The following is a 20,224-nucleotide window of genomic DNA, read 5'->3' on the forward strand; positions in this document are numbered from 1 at the left end:
ATTGATCTATTTATTCAGCTGAGGCATGGCTTGTGAAGAAGCAAATATGACTATTTTATCACTCTTAATCAGTTTCTTTTTGCCTTTTTTTTTTTTTTTTAAAGCCTCTGCAGTCTGGCACAGTGTATATTCTCTCTGGATACAAACATCACCGTTACTGAGGCATGATTTTTAATGAGCTGCTCTGGGTATTGACTGCAAACAAATTATCTCATTGTTCAAAGTTTTGTAATTGCCTAAGTGGCAAAGAGAAAAAGAGGAGAGGCTGGGGTTTAAGGAGCTGGCAAACAAATGATCAGTTTGTCTCTGCAAAAGATCTGACAGATTCTTAGAACATGATCTCAATACTTTAGCTATTTAAAAATTTATCTGGCCACAATTCTCCTGCCTCTCGCATCATCCCACTACCTCCTTTCCCAAAAAACTAATCAGTATCTTCTTTTCCCATTTACACCCTGTGCTTGCACCTCTCCCTAGTAAAGTATTACAGAGATTGCATAAGAGAAGCCAGGCCTATTAATTAACTGAGCCCATCAATGCAGGATTATTCCTGAGAGGGTATTTTATAGAGTTTTGTCCTGCACAACGCATGTCACAGAACCTCACCCACCCACTCCTGTAATAGACCTCTGACCTATGTCCAAGTTATTGAAGTCCTCAAATCCTGGTTTAAAAACTGCAAAGTGCAGAGAATCCACCAGCAAGTAAGCCGTGCCCCATGCTACAGAGGAAGGTGAAATCATTGGTCTGTCCTGCTGGATCTTTCTGAAGGACCTAAGGTCTAACACAGTTCACTGCTCCCATTGCAACCTGCCTTACTGCCCCCAATTGCTTCCCAGTTTCCACATTTAGCTTCCTCCTTGTCTTGGGCCAGACGTTTCAGAAGTTAATGAAATTACCCTAATTTATAGCAGCTGAGGAACTGGCCTGTTTTTTTTTTTTTTTCTGGACTCCTTTTTAGTTGTGCTGGCTTCAGCACATGTCTAGGAGACTATTAGATCCGTAAGCACTGAACTGAGCTAAGACAATTTTAAGCTCTTTGTGGCAGAGACTGTGTTTTTTCATTCTGTGTTTGCAGAGCGCCTAGCACAGTGGGGCCCTGGTCAATGACTGGGGTTCCTAGGAGCTATGGTAAAAATAATACCAATAATAAACAAGTTAAAGGAGAATTAATGCATTTGAGCACCTAAAACGCAGGAATTCTGAAGAGGGTTTAACAAAACTCCTGACTACCCAAACCTACAGGGTCAGTTTTGATCAGGATTTATTAGTGACTAACGAAAGTTTAGAAAGTACTTTTCCCCTTTTCATTGCTTAAAGATCTTGTATGTTGTGAAATCTATTTGATTTTTAAAAATCCCCATGATGTAATAGTGAGAGAGAATAATTTAACTGGGGTTATAGCCCAGTTCAGTGCTGGCCCGAGACACAGGGTGGGATCATTTAAACTCAATAGGCCAAATTCTGTTATATGAGAGCAAACGTAGGTAAGCACAGAAGTCAGGGGAGTCCACGAGTTCAGGATGTGTCCTGCACAATGTATGACGAGCCATGGAAATGTTAACTCTGATTCACTAGCCTGAGAATCACATTGGATTTCATGAAAAAATGGGATTTTTCATTGACAGAGTTGAAATGACATAATGAGCTAGAATGCTGAATCTTTGGTTCTGGACAGCAAAATATATAATGGCATCAATCTAAATTAGCATTAAAAACCCTAGCAGCACTGAACTGAGAGTCATAATATGAGAGATGGCCCTAACCCAGTTCTCTGAACTCACCCCGGCTTTCCCAAACAGCTTTTGACAGTAGGGGTGCAACATATCAAAAATATCACAGACTTCTCCCATCTCTATAACTGAGTGAACCAAAACCCGTGTCCCAAACATCCCCCAACTTTATTTGGCATCCACATCCAAGTCTGAAGTGTGGGAATCCAGCCTACTTCTACACTATTGACAGTAAATCTAGGATGATTAACTCCCTGTGTGCTGAACACAGTCACACACGTTTTGTATAGCCATGACTCTTGGATTACTAACTCATTCATGGCCTCATCTAAAGTGTACTGCAGACAATGGTAGGCCCTCGGTATTGGCAGATGAATATAGGCCTGGATTCTGATCTCACTCAATCAGAAATAATTCCACTGAAGTTAATTGAGTTATGACAGCATAAAACCAGTGCAAGTGCGATCAGAATCAAACCCATACCATTTTATAACAGTAATTACAGTATTTTCACATCCTGCAGCGCTAGGATTAGAAACCGATGGCCAGTTTTTCAACTGGTCTGCACTGATGTAACTCCACTGAAGTTAAACAAACTCTGCTGATTCACTCTAGCTAAAGAGTTGGCCCACAATATTTAACAGCATCCACAGTGCTGGATAGAAACAAACATAATGTTTTATAACCACAATGCTCCAATGATTAACCCATGGAACACTGTGCTGCACAAAATTATAGGATTTTAACACCTTGTGTTGCTGGATTGAGTGACATGGTATTATATAACCCTAGTTCTTGTTTTGTTATCTCCTGCAGCAGTGGGTTCAGAGCCACAGTACATTGCATATTTTCTGGATAATATTCTCTCCTACAGAGGTGAACTATAGCGTCCAGTAGGATAGAAAATACCCACCAGGACTATTAACTACATCCTTTCAGCATTCAACTGAGATGAATGAAGAAGTGTGATCTAGTGAATAGAACAGTAGACAAGAACTCAGGAGGCTTGGGTGCGCTTCCTGGCTCTGTCACTGCATGCTGGATGACGTTGGGCAAGTCATGTCACCCGTTGTGCCTCAGTTTCCCCATCTATAAAATGGGAATAATGACATTTACCTCTTTTTTAAAGAGCCTTGAGATATACTGATGAAAAGCATTATTTAAGAATTAGGCATTATTAACCTTTATAGCACTGAACTAAGCTGCACAGTACAAAAGACATTAAACTTTGTAATCATTAGGCTGTAATATAGAGACACGGTAAAACACAGTGTGGTTCTGGGAAGAAGTGATATGGAAAGAGACAAATTAGACATGGCTTTGCAATGTGATAGGATTGCAAAATAAGCCAATGCAATTTTGCAAAGGAGGCACCTGCAGAGGCATCATGTCCCAGAAGACACTAGTGATAAGTCCCATTCGGAGTAGATCTGGAGAGATCATGCCTGGAATAGTGTCACTGCCTGGCACTGAGCACTTCATAACTGCAACATTAGACATACGCACATGGCACATCCACACATATATGTACACAAACACTGTGCACCACAAAATATATTTTTATAGTAGATATCATCAGGGGGGACCATTACACAAAGTCTTCCAAGTTGTTTTTCTTAGCATGTGAGCAAGTTCTAATTCTTGAGAAGACATGGTAGAGCTCTAGGTAGAGTGGGTCAGAAAATGACAATTCTTTTTTTCGATGGCAAATTTCAAAGTTTTATCAAAAAATCCAAATCCTCTCAAGGCAGGTACTATACCAGTACAAAGATAAGCTACATCCACACCAAGTCTATGTCTGAACTAGGAATGATTGTCCTCCGCCTCTTCCCTGTTTGGGGTTGGCTCACGATCATACTCCAGACTGTTGTGCAGACTGGGTCTGATATCTCTACCACACTAGGAGTGCTTTACCAGTGTGGCTATATCAGTCTTATACTATACCAGTAACTCGCTTGTAGAATTAGTCCACACTACCAAGTGTTGTAGGTATAGCCATGTTATAGGAGTGTAAAAAAAAACAAAAAACCCCACGTCCTCTAGTGACATAGCTATGCCAGCAAAACCTCCAGTGTAGACACAACTATGCTAACAGATGAGTTGTCGGCTTAGTTAATGTCATTGGGGGACATGGTGTAGCCCCCAAATTACCAGTGCTGTGTGGAAAAGGAACTGAGCTGCAACTGCACCATCCTTGAGGGGGTCTCACTATGTCAGGGTAGAGGTGCATGGTGGTGAGGTTTGCTGTGTTTCTGTCTATGCTTCACCTTTTCTACAAGTGCATAGGGCTACGTGTGGCAAAGCGAGATGTGTCTATATCAAATTACGACCTCCATTTTGTATTTTGTGATGAACACCTGTCAGAAATTGTTCAAGGCAAATCTATTGAATGGCAATCCAGGCAATGGCCTTGCCCAGGAAAACTGCTTGAAACCTCCTGGAAGGACTTATCCCTGAGATATGTTTCTGCTCTACTGGTCCACCCCAATCGGATAATGGTTTTCTATGCAGATGGGGCCACCATGACTGAGGGAGGGAAATAGAATGTCCCAGGGAAGCACATGGCGAAGGGACAGAGTCTCTACTTAAGGCTGGGGTGCTGCTCTGAGCATGAGGCCAACCATTGCCACATATGAGGATGTGCAGAAGAGATTTCAGGAGGGACCCTGTGTCACCTGGGATGCTGAGAAGTCTCAGACTCACACTTTGAGATACGAACAGATAAGAGGTAGGTGGATCTCAGGACTTTTGTGGGTTTTCAAAGATCTGCAATTCTAGAGTAATTTAACAGCAAAATCACTGTAGTTTAGAATATCCTTTGCTAAGCCCATGTTCCTTGTTGTCCTTCCACATTGTCCCTGAAGTGGTTACACTAAAAGCCCATAGAGTCCATAGCAGAGGGAGAGCATGTGTATATGACTAGGGGGTTCAGGAAACCAGAGACCCTGATTTCAAGCCTACAACCGGTGGACAGTGGTAGCCCAAACCCCAGAAATGGTCTCAGGCAGGAGGACTGCATCTGGGAATGTGTCCTATAGACCCAGAATTAGCAGCTATGACTAGACTTTGCCCCGCCAAGTTGGTTTTGAATCACGTGAGACCGAGCAACTGGAGCCACATGGAACCAACCGGTGACTGTACAGAAATGGACTAGCCCAGGTTGTGCAGGTTTGGGATGATGAGCAGTGACTGCAGAGTGTTCGGATGCACAAGACCACATTCCTGGAAGTATGTGTAGAACTCACCTCAGCCCTCTGGCACAGTGACACCAGAGTGAGAGCTGCACTGACAGCAGAGAAGCGAGTGGCGATCGCTGTGTGGAAGCTTGCAACACCAGATTGCTACAGATCAGTCAGAAATCAATTTGGAGTTGGGAAATCCACTCTCGGGGTTGCTGTGATGCAAGTGTATAGGGCCATTAATTGTATCCTTCTACAAAGGACTGTGACTCTGGGCAATGTGCAGGACATAGTGGATGGTTTTGCAGCAAAGGGGTTCCCAAACTGTGGTGGGGTGATAGATGGCACTCATATCCCTATTTTGGCATCAGACCACCTTGCCACAGAGTACATCAACAGAAAGGACTATTTACTGACATCAATGTGGGATGGTCAGGGAAAGTGCATGGCACATGCATCTTTGAAAACACAGGCCTGTTCAGAAAGCTGAAAGCAGGAACTTTCTTTCCAGACCAGAGGATTGCCATTGGAGATGTTGAAATGCCAAGAGTGATCCAGAGAGACCCAGCTACCCCTTGCTCCCGTGGCTTATGAAGCCATATACTGGCCACCTCAACAGCATCAAGGAGCACTTCAACTACAGGATAAACTGGTGCAGAATGACAGTTGAATGTGCCTTTGGCCATTTGAAAGGTCGCTGGTGCTGTCTACTCACATGGTGAGACCTCAGTGAAAACAATATCCCGTGGTTATAGCTACCTGCTGTGTGCTTCATAATATCTGTGAAGCAAAGCGGGGGAATTGTCCACTGGTGTGGAGGACGGAAGTGGAATGGCTGTCTGCTGATTTTGAGCAGCCAGATACCAGGGTTATAAGAGCTCAGTATAGAGCTATATGGCTCAGGGACGCTTTGAAAGACCGTTTTAATAGTGAGCCACAGTAATGTGTGTTGCTGTAATGTGCTCTGCCTGGTGTTCTTTTTTTGAACCCCAGAATGAACCTTGTAAGGAGTGCTGTGTGTGTAGTAACATAACATTGCAAATGCATCTATTGCTATTGTTGCTGAATGATGTCAGACCCAGTCACTGTATGTTGTGAACTAATAAATATTAATTAAGTTTCCATAATAGACTTTTATTCCAAACCCATGCAAAAAAGGCCTATTTATAACTGAAGGAAATTAAGGGAGGCCACTAAAGTCAATGTAACTAATGCAGTGTCTGCAATGACACTGCATTGACCTAACTGCGTCGACCTCAGTGCTACACCTCTCGCGGAGCTGGAGTTATTAAGTTGGTGTAGCGGGCAAGTTACATCAGCAGGTACAACATTTTAGTGTAGACACTTCTAGAGTTGGGTCGATGCAAGGCAGATTTTGTCGACCTAATTCTGTAGTGTAGACCAGGCCTCAGTGAATTACTGTGGCAGTAGTATGTCAACACAACTTAGGTCAACTTAATTTTGTAGTATAGACTACCTCTAAAACAATGACTCAGCCCTGGTTTACACTTACCCGGAGATTCGGCAGCAGTCAACGAGTTATGCAAACTATGCAGAGTAGCTTGCATAATTCACGTCGACTGCTCTGCTTCTCTTCTGAGCGCTGTCTTCACTGCACTGCGCTACTTCAGGGGGTGGTTTTACTAAGTTGACTTCCTGATTGATTGAACGGGTCTACACTGACTGCTCAATTGATCCAAAAAGATCTATCTGGCGGCAGCGACTTTGCCGCTGTCAGTATAGACATACCCTCAGAGAGGTGTAAACTACCTCATTCCTCTTAACTCTGAATTGTACTGCTACCGTAAGGAGGGATGGGACTACAGCATACGAGTAGGGGACACAGTATGAGGGTGGGCCATAAGAGGCCTTAGATAGACTCCCACTGTCCTTGAATTCATCCCTTGATGTAAAACAGATAAGTAAAAGGAGGAAGAGTCCCAATGTCCTTCTAGCCCTATTTCATCCCAGGGAGTTTCATTGTATACTTGCTACAGTATGAGTAACTTTATGACCTTTGATGATTTGAGGCATGATCCTGATCTCCCTTTCACCAGTGTAAATGATGCAGCACTTCATTGAAGTCAATTGAGTCACATGGGTAACTTCAAGTGTGCTGCTCTTGTAGCTCTCTGAGGACAGCAGAGTTGGAAGCTGGTCAATCAGCAATCAACCCCAGTGTCTTTGTATGTACTCGTCATTCCTTTTCTCTTCTCTCATTAATGCCATTCGATTTCTGAAGCTACACTGTGGCTTCTTGAGTCATTGAATGCTTAGCCTTCCCTCCCCTCCCTCTCCCTTTAATGGGCAAGCTAGAAATCATTCCTGAATTTATGTATCCAGGGTCGTGGAACTGGCTATAGATACCAGTGCATCATCCACTGTTGTACGACTCAGAATCAGGAACTGAACATACCTTTCTCAGCACCAGGTGCTCAGGTAGGTTAAATGTTTATGGACTTTGAGATAGAAAGAGATGGAGCAAGCAACCACTTAGTAGAATAAGAGAAAAAGTGTTAGATTATAAAGTGCGGTATCCAGTGTGGGACAGGTGTTCTGGGGGATGGGGAGGCCGTAAGCTAACTCTGTTTAGACCTCCTTATGAGTGAGGGAGTCTAAACTGATGTCATGTAAATGGTAAGACACTAGAAAGTGTGAGAGGGTGTAAAATTAAAATAGGATATAGGGCTTCTTTAACTCACCCTTCCCTGTCTTTCGACTTTTCAGGATGTAAGCTACACCACCATAGAGTTCATCTAGTTGAACTGAACTAATTTTAAATTAAGTTATTGATACTAGAGAAATTGAATTAAGCAAGAGTTAAACCATTTAAAGGCATCAACATTGGGGGGTTTCTCTGATTTAACTAGATTGATTTAAAATCAAGTTAGTTAAAATGGTGCAGGTATAGTTAAACATGCTCAGTATAGATCCCAGACACCCTTACACATAGGAAGAGTTGGTATATATTGGTCGAAGGGGGAGTAAATGTGTGTGTGTGAGAGAGTGTAATTTAGAATAGAGGTCTGATTCTGTTCTCACATATGTTGGTGTAAATCAGGAGTTATTCCATTAAGGTTAATAGAGTTATACTAGTGTGAGAGGAGAGTCCATTGTAAAGTGCCCTACACATCACATTTGTCCCAGATTTGGATTTGTCCCAGAAAACCCCCAGCATTTAGAATCATATTTGGAGGCTCAGTGAAGAATCTGTCTGGAAAGGAGATAGGAGACATTTTTGAGAGTATCACAGATTAAACTTATGTTTGTATTTGAAAATGCATGGTGCAAAAATGTTCTTTGAAATAGTCTCCTTTCAACCAATGAGTTGATTTTATGCTAAAGAATTTGTTGTTTATTGTTAGCAATATTTATAGGTTGCTAAATAATTAATTTCTAATGGAAGGAAAATTATCCTCAGACAAAGATTTTATTATCTTCTCCAATATTCAGATGTTTGGAGTCTTTTTATAAAGTACAGGCCAGATTCTAATCAAAGTAGCCATTGCTATAAATCCAGAATAACTCCATTGATCTATTCTGGGTTACTATGGATTTATTTATACCAGTGTAAATGACAGAAGTGACTATCCATAAACTAAATGAAGATTTGAAATCTGATGATTAAATAACGTAATAGACATAATTAAAGCTCGTAAAAAGTGAAAAACTTGTTTCATGAAAAAAATTCAAAATTTCCAAGTTGTGTATATTTATAAAGGAGCTAAAAGGAGCTATTTTTAATTTTTTGTCAAAAATATTTTCAGTGATATTTCAGTGATAAAACATTATAAAACATGTTTTCAAAATGGTTCTGCGAAAAAAATTAGTTTAGCAAAAACCAAGTTCTTTACAAAAACAAACAAACAAAAAACAAAACAAAACAGAAAGAACAGTTTGTGTTAAATGAAACAAATTTATTATCATGTTGATGATGATTTTCACAATGTTTTAATAGCAATTTTAAATAAAAATTATATGAAAAATTACATTTTTGTGTGAAACAAAATATTTGGAAAATGTCACCTTTTTCATCAAATATTTTGCTTTTGAAGAAGGGCCATCATTTAACAAAAAATCAAACACACAACAAAACCCTTTTTTATTTGAAAACATTTGACCAATTCTAATAATTATGATGAATTTTAACTGTTGCCAAACGGATATAGCTCAGAACTCAATTTATTTATTAAAGACAAAAAGCAAACAGAAAAAGAAAACAAACAACCCCTCCTCCCCCAAATGTATGAAAACCTGAGATTCATTACTGAAAATAAAAGGAAAGGCAGGACATGCAAAATTTAATACAAAGAGGGAACTTCACCAATTCTTTTCATAAATAAAAATAAAAATAGGCTGTACTTCATAATTTTAACATTTTAAAATTGTCCCAATTTGGCTTTGAAGTAGCTAGACTTTGGCTATGTCTTCACTGACAGCGGCAAATTCGCCACTGTCAGATCGACTTATCTGGATCAACTGAGCAGTCAGTGAAGACCCGCCCACTCAATCCAGAAATATACATATTAAGACCACCTTCTCAAGTGGCTTAGCGTGGCATTGACGGGAACACTGTTCCTGTCGGCACAGTGCAGTGAAGACGGCGCACAGAACAGAACCACAGAAGTTGACAGGAGTTATGCAAGTTTTTTGTATAGTTTGCGTAACTCCAGTCGACTGCTTCCAAATCTCAGAGGTAAGTGTAGACAAGCCCTTTGACTAAGCCTTAATGCATCTGTGGAGCAAAATCACAGCAGTGAGAGCCCCTGATATCCATTTGTGGCTGTGTTTGGGCTAACCAGATTTTGTTGGGGCATACAGAAGCAGTGATATGCCTGATACTTACCCCTGTGGGACAGTGAGTAGGTGAGTAAGGACTTCGCACCGTTTTAGTCATGTTTTATGAGACACCTTTTTCTACAGAGATGATCACTGCTGCTCTGGGTGGGGCTGGGCACTCAGTTGGGAGGGTGGGTGAGAGATGAGAGAGACACCATAAAATGACAGTGGAACCTGTCAACAGATCAGGAATGGTCTAAAGACAAATGGACAACTGGCAAACAGGTTGTGAAGCCCTAGCATGACCGGGTTGTAGCTATATGAGAGTTGTGTCCCTTTTATACTTGGACAGCACTTATGTGGCTCTCCATGACACAAGGATCCCAGACAAAATAATAGAACGGCTGATTTGGGACTCAGTTATAAGTAGTGAATTAAAGCCAATGAATATGGCTTTGTGGAAAATAGACCTTGTCAAATCTGTGTGAGTGGCAGCATATGTCTCTGCAGGTATCTCACTGGTGTCATGTTGGTGTGTTGGGGGGTGAAAAAAATTGTTTCAATTCAAATTGAAGCAGATTTTTTTTTTAATTTTTAATTTTGGACCCTAAATCAACAAATCCATAATTCATGCAGCTCTAATTACCATAAAATTGAATAAATAAAACAGCAACTATTAAATAAGTGATTGTGAAAAATTATCTTTTCCTCTTTAATACTTGTTTTCCTTTTTCCTCAACAGGCATTATTCAGGAAAGGAAAGGCCGTGGAGGTTAACTACACCCTCAAAGAGTTCATTCTCCTGGGACTCTCTGATAGACCAGAGTTGCAGATCTCCCTCTTTGTGCTGTTTAAGCCGATGTATATTCTCACTCTGGTGGGAAACCTCGGGATGGTGGCCTTAATCAGGGCTGATCCCCTACTCCACACCCCAATGTACTTTTTCCTCAGCAATTTTTCATTGGCTGATGTTTGTTATTCCACAGTCATCCTACCCATGATGCTGGTGAATTTCTTATCAGAGAGTAAAGCCATTTCCTTCTCTGGATGTGTGGCACAACTATATAGCTTTGTTATCTTTGGGATTGTTGAGTGTTACCTTCTGGCTGTAATGGCCTATGACCAGTATATAGCCATCTGCTAGCCACTGCTTTACATGGTCATCATGTGCAAGGGGGTTTGTGCCCAGCTTGTATCAGCTTCCTACATCATTAGCTTTCTGTGCAGCAATATACACAGGCTGCACATTTGGAGGATCTTTCTGTGAGTCTAACATAATCAATCATTACTTCTGCGATATGAGCCCGCTTCTGAAACTCTCCTGCTCTGAAACTCACAGCAATGAGATGGCGATCTTTGCCTTTGTTGGCATAAATGGGGTAGGCACCGTTGGGATCATGTTCATCTCCTATTTCTACATGCTCTCCACCATTCTGAGGATGCACTCTGCACAAAGCAGGTCCAAACCTTCAACACGTGCGCCTCCCACCTAATGGTTGTTTCTTTATTCTATGGGGCTGTTTTTTTCATGTATCTACAGCCCAGTTGCAGCCACACTGGCCTAGATAAAGTGGCCTCCATGTTCTACACGGTGGTGACCCCCATGCTGAACCCCTTGATCTACAGTCTGAAAAACAGGGAGGTGAAGGACACCCTGAGGAGAATGAAGAAATTGTTTTCTCACCTCTTGTCTTCATTAAAATGGTGCAGATAACCAATAAAGACTGAGGTGTCTGTTCTTTGTCTCTAGATGTTAGAGTTCATAGTGAAATTTTACTTCAGCCTTAATCACCCACATTTTTGTAGCTTCTTGTATGATCTTGAGATAAAGTTTTAGTAATGTATCTTCTTAAGAATAGGAACTCCAAACTTTCCGAGATTTGGTTCAGTTTAGAGAAGTACCCACAGATCGGCAGGCGGGTTCTCTGCACTTGACTTTTTGTGTGAAACTGCCTGCCTTCCTCTTCCAGCTCCGTTGGAAATACCATGTAAACAGTCTGGCTCATGATATTTTGTTTCTTCACATTTCCTGGCCAAAGCCTGGGATCAACGGAGTCACACAGTGTTCTGAAGCAGTGTAAAGATCACCTGTTGACTAAGACAGTGGATTAGAACTCAAATCTCTGTTCTATTCCTCATTCTGACATAGACTTTGTGTGTAACTTCAGGAAGTTATTTAGGGGGATTGAGCATCCTGATTTGTGACTGATCCAACTGACGGAGGGTGCTACTTAGTGTGAGTAAAGGTGGCATCATCAGGGCCATAAATATGTGACTCAGCTTCCCATCTTTAAAATTGAGTTAATAATGTTTCTTTTCCCACTCTTTGTCCATCTGGTCAATTTAGAATGTAAGTTCTTCAGGGCAGGGACATACTACTGTGCTATCACCAGCATATGATTGTCTTGTTTCTCCCACATAGCTGTATTGTGGCACTTAGTGCTCTGGATGAGGCCCAGACCACCACTACATTCTCGAATGAACTCACACTGAAAAATGATAAAACACAAAAACACCCTATCACCTGGGGGTGAACACTTTTCACAAAACAATCACTCCACGTCTCACCTGTCAGTCTGCATCCTCAAAGGAAACGTACTCAACCCCTTCAAAAGATGAGCCTGGGAACTTAAATTCATACATTTGCTAGACACATTGAATCACACTGAATAGAGGTATTGGATTTCTGGTTTATTACAAACAATATATTACCCTCTAACACATTCTCGTTGTCCCCCCACCCCATGCCTTTCCTTCTATTGGATGACTCCTCTGACACTTTATGTTTTATGTGGAAACTCAGCAATTACAAGTCTGCATCACCCCCAAGGTCAGTTTAATCCAGCACCGCATTTGTGGTATTGACAGTCACTAGCATGCTCAAGTTTTGGCCCAAGATCCATTTAGTACGCCCCATCTCCACACCCCCATGTACTTCTTCCTCAGACACTTTTCATTGGTGGGTGTCTGTTAACAGACAGTCTAAAGTTTTTGTTTCTCTGCTAAGAAGCTTGTCAGTATTTTAGGGGCAGGGACTGAGGAACAACAGAGGTCAACAAAGGACAAGTTGCTGAAGAAAAAGTACATGGGTATGTGAAGTCCAGGACTGAGACAGTGGGATCTCCTCAATGCATAAGGACAAAGAGCACAACATACCATAATCCACATCTGGATGACACACTCATTGCCCACAACACACTGTTGTGATAATCTGTGTCTAAATGGTATCATATGAAAACTGAGAGAATGCTGGTCATTAATATTATTGTGTGATATGTGTTTAGGCGTTGTGCAAAGAATTGTAGATGTGTGCTGGAAATATGTTTGTAAAATGTGTTTGGCAAGTAGTGCATAAACCCAGCCTGATATAGACAAAGGAATCTTGTTTTACCTGCTTGACTGTGTCTTCCAAGTTACATAAACCGAGGTAGTGACTGAATTTAAAAATAATGGAGGAGAGTATGGAACCTAGCTGATAGATAAACAATCCTTTGCTTTCCATTCTGGATGACTGAAAACTCACCTTCAGTAAAGTGATGTAAAATTCTGATTTTTTTTAAAAGTGCTATTTTGTTATCATAATATCAAAACATTTCTCTTCGCTAACATTGAAATAGTTTCATTTCAAGTAGGTTTTGTTTGGACTTTATCAAATTGATGTTAATGTATAATATGACTGGGGCCCCAACCAGCTGGGCAGCTGTCCATGAGGCTGGGAAGGCAGGCCTGTAGCCAGGGATCCAGGAAAATGGAAATCCCTCTGTGATGTTCCCTTCTGCAATCTGGACTGGTGTATCACTGTGTCACCCCAATCCCTCATTCCTGGAGCCCATCCTGCACTTGCCTCACTGTGTGAACCCCCCACTCCTGGGTCAGCCACATGCAGCCTCCTAGAAGCAAGTGGCCCTCAAGTTAGTGAGTGAGAGCTTTTGGCCAGCCACTCATGGGATTATGCAATAGAATGACCCCCAGCCACCATCCCCACTCCCAGATGCAACCCTAGGAACTTCCATCTTACAGACATCAAACATACTCATGGAACATTTCTGTTTAATCAAATCAGCATTAGCCAATGAAAAACTGTTCCATCAGAAACATTTCAATTAGCTCTAGTTAATAATGTTGTGCCAACAAAGCTGCTGGCCCATTGGTCCTCAATCTCATTTCACGTGGGGCACTGAACAACAGTGAAAAGATGGTTTTCTGGGAAAATCACTCCAAGGTTGTTTCAAAGGCACGTTTTGCCCTAATTTTACACGTATTGACACATAACTCTGCTGAGTGTTGCAAAGCCCAAGTGATTTAGATGGCTAAGTTCCATTTTCAAAAGTGACTTAGACACTTAGAATCCTAAATCTTACTGAAAGGGGTCAGGAAGGATTTTTCCCTGATGCAGAATTGATAGGATGTATGCTGAGTCTGTTTGTTTTCTCAGCTTCTTCTGAAGCATCAGGGATGGCCACACCTGGAGATGGGACACAGGATGAAGAGGACCAATGATCTGAGTTGGTACAAATAATCTTTTAATAGATGCATGGATGGTGTGTCTTGTTCATTATATGTGCAGTTAGGAAGGAATGTCCCCCAGATCAGATTGGCAGGGAATGTGGGAGGTTTTCATCTTCCTCTGCAGTGTGGGGAATGGATCATCTAGGCATATCTCACCTAATCAATTCCCTGACATTGTAGGGGCCTTGGGCATTAGTGGTCCCTCCTGTTCTCTCCTGTGGCACACAACAGATTAGTCTCCTCAGTCCTGAAATGCTTTAGTTTAACTGACGTAATTGGGCTCAGTATAGGGTTATCGCCTTACGTTATGCAGGAGGTCAGACTAGGAAACCTAATGGTCCTTTCTGGCCTTAAATCTTGTGAAACAATTAAACTAAGCCTCTGTGAAAGTCAAGGGTACTTAGGATCCAGTTTTCAAAACTGACTTAGGCTCCTTAGTGCCCAAGACAGTTTTGAAAATAGAACTTAGCCATCTAAGTCACTCAGGCTTGCAACACTCAGTGAGTAATGCCCAAAGACCTCTAAGTGTCTGGGCCTATCTTACGCAGAAGCCTAAGTCCCATTTTCTAAGGCAATATAGGCACTTCAGTTGTCCTAAGCCACTAAATCACTTAGTCCTTTTGAAAAATGTATCCCATATCTACATTACAACAATAGTGAGCATATCTCAATCCATTTCTCTTTGAACATTTTTAGTAAAAAAATAATACATTATTTAAACTCAGTATTATGCTAGATATTCTATTTATTGGCACATTTTGTAGGCTCCAACAGTCTCCTCAGGGCGTCCTTCACCTCTTTGTTCCTCAGGCTGTAGATCAGGGGGTTAAGCATGGGGACCACAAGAGTATAAAACACAGAGGCCAATTTGTCCCGATCCAGTGAGTAGCTGGAGCTGGGTCGTAAGTACATGAAGAGTATTGTCCCATGGTATATGGTGACCCCTGTCAGGTGGGAGGCGCAGGTGGAGAAGGTTTTGCGTCTCCCTCTAGCAGAGTTAATCCCAAGGATGGTGGAGAGGATGTAGCTATAGGAGACTAGAATGGCCAGAATGGTGATCACTTCTATAGTGCTAACCAGGATAAACAGAAGCATCTCATTGAGGTGGGTGTCGGAGCAGGAAAGCGATAGTATCGGGGGAATGTCGCAGAAGTAATGATTGATCTCATTAGTTCCACAGAAAGGTGAAGCAAAGGTAAAAATGGTATGTACCAGGGAATGTAAGATGCCACCAATATATGATGCAGTTACCAGCCCAGCACACATTCGGGGAGACATGACAGTTGTGTACAGCAGCGGGTTACAGATGGCCACATACCGGTCATACGCCATCACGGCCAAGAGGAAGCATTCAATGGAACCAAAGCTCACAACAAAACCCAGCTGGGCTGCACATCCAGCAAAAGAAATGGTTCTGCTCTCTGACAAGCAGATTGCCAGCATCTTAGGGGCGACAGCAGAGGAACAACAGGCATCTAGGAAAGACAAGTGGCTGAGGAAGAAGTACATGGGGGTGTGGAGCTGGTGGTCAATCTTGATTAACACAATCATCCCAAGATTCCCAACCAGTGTAATAATGTAGATGACTAGGAAAACCACGAAGAGGGGCACCTGCAGCTCCAGATGATCTGTCAGTCCCAAGAGAATGAACTTGGTCACAGTGCTGTGATTAGCAGTGGCCATCAGCTCCAGTACGTTTACCTGCTGAAGATAAACATTGATAATGTTGTATTTGTCTGGAAACTGATCCCTGGATTATTTGTATCATATCAGAGATGAAGGGTTGATACACGCGTCAATTTACCTTAGAGCATACTTTACTAGTCCCTGGATGTCTCTGTATCTCTATTCAGCTAACAATCCCTGTGATATTTGCCTGGCTGCAAAACACAAACATTAAATATACTCTAAATGTTCAAAATGTGCCAGTTTCCCACCTCTTTGTATGCTTTGAAAATGGAACATTTAACTCAAGTGTGGAAACTTACTCCTGTAGCCTAGACTTTAGTCCTATTTCCTGAGGGAAATGAGCAGAAGCTTCTTTGACAATCCTGTAGACACACAGCTACACATATAAACAGAATTGATCCGAGGGGTGGGGAGGGGAGAGGAGACCCTAATGAAAGTCTTTTTATAAAAATTTCAGAAAATTGAAATTTCAATATTTGAAATACACCAACCATGTCGCTATATTAATGGCTCTATGTGAAAATACACTCTTCCAATGCTTGTCTACACAGGCATTTTTCTCACTACTAGTCCAGAACTTGCTTTAATTTTGTAGAATGACAGATGTGTAGGAGTGGAAGGGACCTCAACACGTCTAGTCCAGTCGTCTGCACTAAAGGCAGGACTAAGTAATAACTAGACCATTCCTGATGGTTGTTTGTCTAAACTGTTCTTAAAAACCTCCAGTGTTGGATATTCCACAACCTCCCTAGTTGTTCCAGTGCTCAACTATCCTGATAGGAAGTTTTTCCTAATGTCCAACCTAAACTTCCATTGCTGTAATTTAAGCCCATTGCTTCTTGTCCTATCCTCAGATGTTAAGGAAAACAATTTTTCATCCTTCTCCTTGTAACCATCTTTTATGTACTTGAAAACTGGTATCAGGTCCCCCTTCAATCTTCTCTTCCCCACACTAAACAAACCAATTTTTTTCAATCTTTCCTCATAGGTGAAGTTTTCTAGACCCTTAACCATTTTTGTTGTTCTCCCCTGGACTTTCTCCAATTTGTCCACAGCTTTCCTGAAATGTGATGCCCAGAACTGGACACAGTATTGCAGATGAGCCTTATCAGTGCAGAGTAGAGTGGAACAATTGCTTCTCGTGTCTTGCTTGCTACACTGCTGCTAATACATCCCAGAATGATGTTTGCTTTTTTTTGCAACAGTGTTACACTTTTGACTCATATTTAGCTTATCCACTAGAACACCCATATCCCTTTTCGCAATACTCCTTGATAGTATGTATGTGTACAGTTGATCGTTCCTTCTGAAGTGGAATACTGTGCATTTGTCCTCGTTCAGTTTCATCCTGTTTACTTCAGACCATTTCTCCAGTTTGTCCAGATCATTTTGAATTTTATTCCTATCCTCCAAAGCACTTGTAACCCCTTCCCGGTTGGTATCATCCACAGACTTTAGAAGTATACTCTTTGTGCCTTTATCTAAATCATTGATGAAGATATTGAATTGAATCAGAACCAGGACCAGTCACTGAGTGAACCTAATCGATATGCCCTTCCAGCTTGACTGTGATCAACTGATAACTACTCTGGGAACTGTTCTCCAACCAGTTATGCCACCCACCTTCATCTAGGATATATTTCCCTAGTTTGTTTATGAGAAGGTCATGAGAAACAGTATCAAAAGCCTCATTAAAGTGAAGATATACCACATCTATGGCTTCTCTCCAGCCACAAGGCCTTGTTACCCTGCCAGAGAAACCTATTAGGTTGATCTGACATGATTTGATCTTGACAAATTCATGTTGGCTTTTACTTATCATCTTATTATCTTCTAGGTGTTTTCAAATTGATTGCTTGATTATTTGCTCTGTTATCTTTCTGGGTACTGAAGTTAAGAGTACTGGTCTGTAATTCCCCTTATTCCTTTCCCAAGTAGCAGTAACAATGGAAGCTCTAGACCAGGTGCATGAACTTTTCCTGACATGCCATCTTAGAGCAGAGCTTCCAGAGAAAATAATAGTAGGGCTCCCATCAAATCTAGGGGGCTTTGGAACACACGCTCGAGCAACATGGTGGTATAAACACATACCCTTGCTCTACACGAGAACTTCCACCAATGCAACATCCAATCAAGCTGAACTAGTGCCAGCCTGAGGGTGAGGAAAGCCCCCAAAATCTCCAGTGTGGATAGACACACGTAATGATGCCACTCAAGCTCAGCAGGGATCCTCTGGATCTAAATGAGAGAGAGTCAGAAGCTTAGGAAACATCTTACCAGCAGGGTCACAGGCTAACACTACAGCAGTTCTGGCATCAGCACCGTCTGCAGGTAGAGGGATCCTCCTTTTCAGCCAGGAGGCGATTCTGGAGCCAAAGAGGTAGATCAAGCAGTATGAGATGAATCAGCCACCACCTAGGATAGCCCCCTGGGTGTCATGCCAGAAAATCTTCAGGTGTTTCAAAAGTTCCCTGTTACTATTGAAGACATCAAGTAGTATTAACATTGTTGACTCCAGTGCTACTGTCGGTCACCAGCGGTGGGAAGCGAGTATAAGACCTTTCCCTCTTAAAACAAAAGCCTCCGCTGCCTAAGGTAAAACACCCAGCCGTTAGCCAAGTTGTCAGAGGCTCATCCACCTGTATGTCCATCCCAGCCACCACTGACCATGGATGGAGCATCACACTGGCTGGGTGTGGGTTACACCACTAGAGTGGGAACATGCAACAGCTCCCAAAATGACACTGCTTTGCACCACGTATCAGCTTACTGCACAGATAGTCCCTTTGCCCTTGCTGGCAAAATTTGGAAAACCAACATTTTTAAATTTGAAAAAAAACAAACCCAAACGTTCTGAAAAGTGTGTGGTTTGGGTGGAATTTGCAATATAATCCCTTCTTCTGTCCCCCCCAAGACATTTTGAGGGAGGGAGGGAATTCAAAGAAAACAAAATTATTTTCATTTATGTCAAAAATGTTCATGGACATGAAAAGCTCAGGCCCATAATATACTGGGGGCTGGTTTCGGAAACCCGTATCCACATTGGTGAGCAGTTCCCTACAAGAAATGTCTCACTGAAGTTTTCCCACATGAGTGTGTGCTCAGCAGCATAAAATGTTTGCAGTCTGGACCTTACCTTGTAGGGGGGACTGCATGGAACGTTGCCTAGTCTATCCCCTGTACACTGTAACATGATTTCATTGTGCTCTAAACTCTGCCTATTAGATGAGTGGTTGCCCTCAGCTCTGAATACCTCCAGCTGTTAAAGTGATTCACCCTTCTCCCTTAGCAACCTTGCCAGTTGTCTATCCCGTAGCATTAAAAAGTGCTTTCTGAATCTGAACCTGCATGATCCCTCTTGCCACATAAGTGCATCACAACCTATTCTAGTGAGAGCAACCAATGTGCTCTTTGAAACATTGCTTCCCAGATCTGTACGTGGTTATTCCTCTTTCCATCTGGCGGACTAAATACGCTCACTTCTCAAGAGCTCTGCCCCACAGATATAATTTATATCTATAAATTTATATAATTGTCTATAATTTAACTCAGAGCTATATATTCCGCTTTCCTATCAATCCCAAATTGTTCATCCTACCTGTGAAACAGGCTGAGAGTTCCGCACAGAAAATCCTTGGGTAGTGAAATATTTATTGATGGTTTAGCATCCTTTGGGATCATGACACCAAAGCTTCACAGAGCTTTGCGCTTCAAATGGGCCCCAAAGAATAAATTAATGGTATTCTTTGTCTTTTGTGAGTGTGTCTTGCAAGACAGCACTAAGAATAAAATTAACCAGAGGGTAAAAGGCAAAGTCTTGTCATTCTTGGGTGACAAACATGATCTACTCCAATTTAGGCTTAAACAGTTTTGAGTAGGCTTTATTTTGTGCATTTTAAAACAATGCTATTAACACCTATGAATTACATATAAAGGCAAACACAAACAGGATAAGAAAAGTAAATGATCAGGTTACACCTCCTGAGGACAGGCTAACTTTTTTCAAACCTCTGGTCTCTGCTATGTTCTTCTGCAGTGTCTTCTCCACTGTCCTTTTGTAAATTACTAATCTTTTATCATCTGTGCCGAAACTTTATACACACTCGGTTATTCAGTTTCCTCATCTATGGACTTATCCTTTCCAAACCCCTGACTAAATATTTCTATGCATAAATCAAAATAACTAACCTAAACTAATACAGTTAGTTTACCCTATTCATATTTACTTTTATTTGTCTACTTCTATCATCTCCTCTCTGCCGTTAATCCCACTGGCTCTATCCAGTTGGTTTTATGGTACTGGTCTTTTTTTTGTGGTGTCGGGTTTTTGCTTGT

At 41.7% G+C, this 20,224-nt stretch overlaps 1 protein-coding gene and 1 pseudogene across 1 annotated transcript; one reads left to right on the top strand and one right to left on the bottom strand.

Moving 5' to 3' along the window:
• Positions 1 to 8,096: 8,096 nt before the first annotated feature.
• Positions 8,097 to 15,904, bottom strand: LOC137154838 (olfactory receptor 5T17-like). The gene is made up of 3 exons (XM_067550688.1): positions 14,973 to 15,904; positions 8,939 to 9,038; positions 8,097 to 8,126 (listed from the first exon to the last, which is right to left on the bottom strand). The coding sequence occupies exons 1-3, from the start codon at positions 15,881 to 15,883 to the stop codon at positions 8,097 to 8,099; spliced, it is 1,041 nt and encodes a 346-aa protein (XP_067406789.1). The 5' UTR covers positions 15,884 to 15,904.
• LOC137154764 (olfactory receptor 8U9-like) lies at positions 9,744 to 11,405 on the top strand (annotated as a pseudogene).
• Positions 15,905 to 20,224: the final 4,320 nt, after the last annotated feature.

Source organism: Emydura macquarii, unplaced genomic scaffold (assembly GCF_026122565.2).
Source record: "Emydura macquarii macquarii isolate MOO-44397 ecotype Brisbane River unplaced genomic scaffold, CSIRO-AGI_Emac_v2 contig_1305, whole genome shotgun sequence".
In the NCBI taxonomy this organism is placed as follows: Eukaryota; Metazoa; Chordata; order Testudines; family Chelidae; genus Emydura; species Emydura macquarii.

What these genes read in the sequence shown, in the direction of transcription:
- LOC137154838 (XM_067550688.1), bottom strand. Translation starts at nt 15,883, where the DNA reads ATGGCCACTGCTAATCACAGCACTGTGACCAAGTTCATTCTCTTGGGA. An exon ending in AAGGACGCCCTGAGGAGACT is followed by an intron (nt 9,039 to 14,972) that starts GTTGGAGCCTAC and finishes CATAATTATTAG; the next exon opens with AATTGGTCAAATGTTTTCAA. An exon ending in CAAAATATTTGATGAAAAAG is followed by an intron (nt 8,127 to 8,938) that starts GTGACATTTTCC and finishes TCTCCTTTCCAG; the next exon opens with ACAGATTCTTCACTGAGCCT.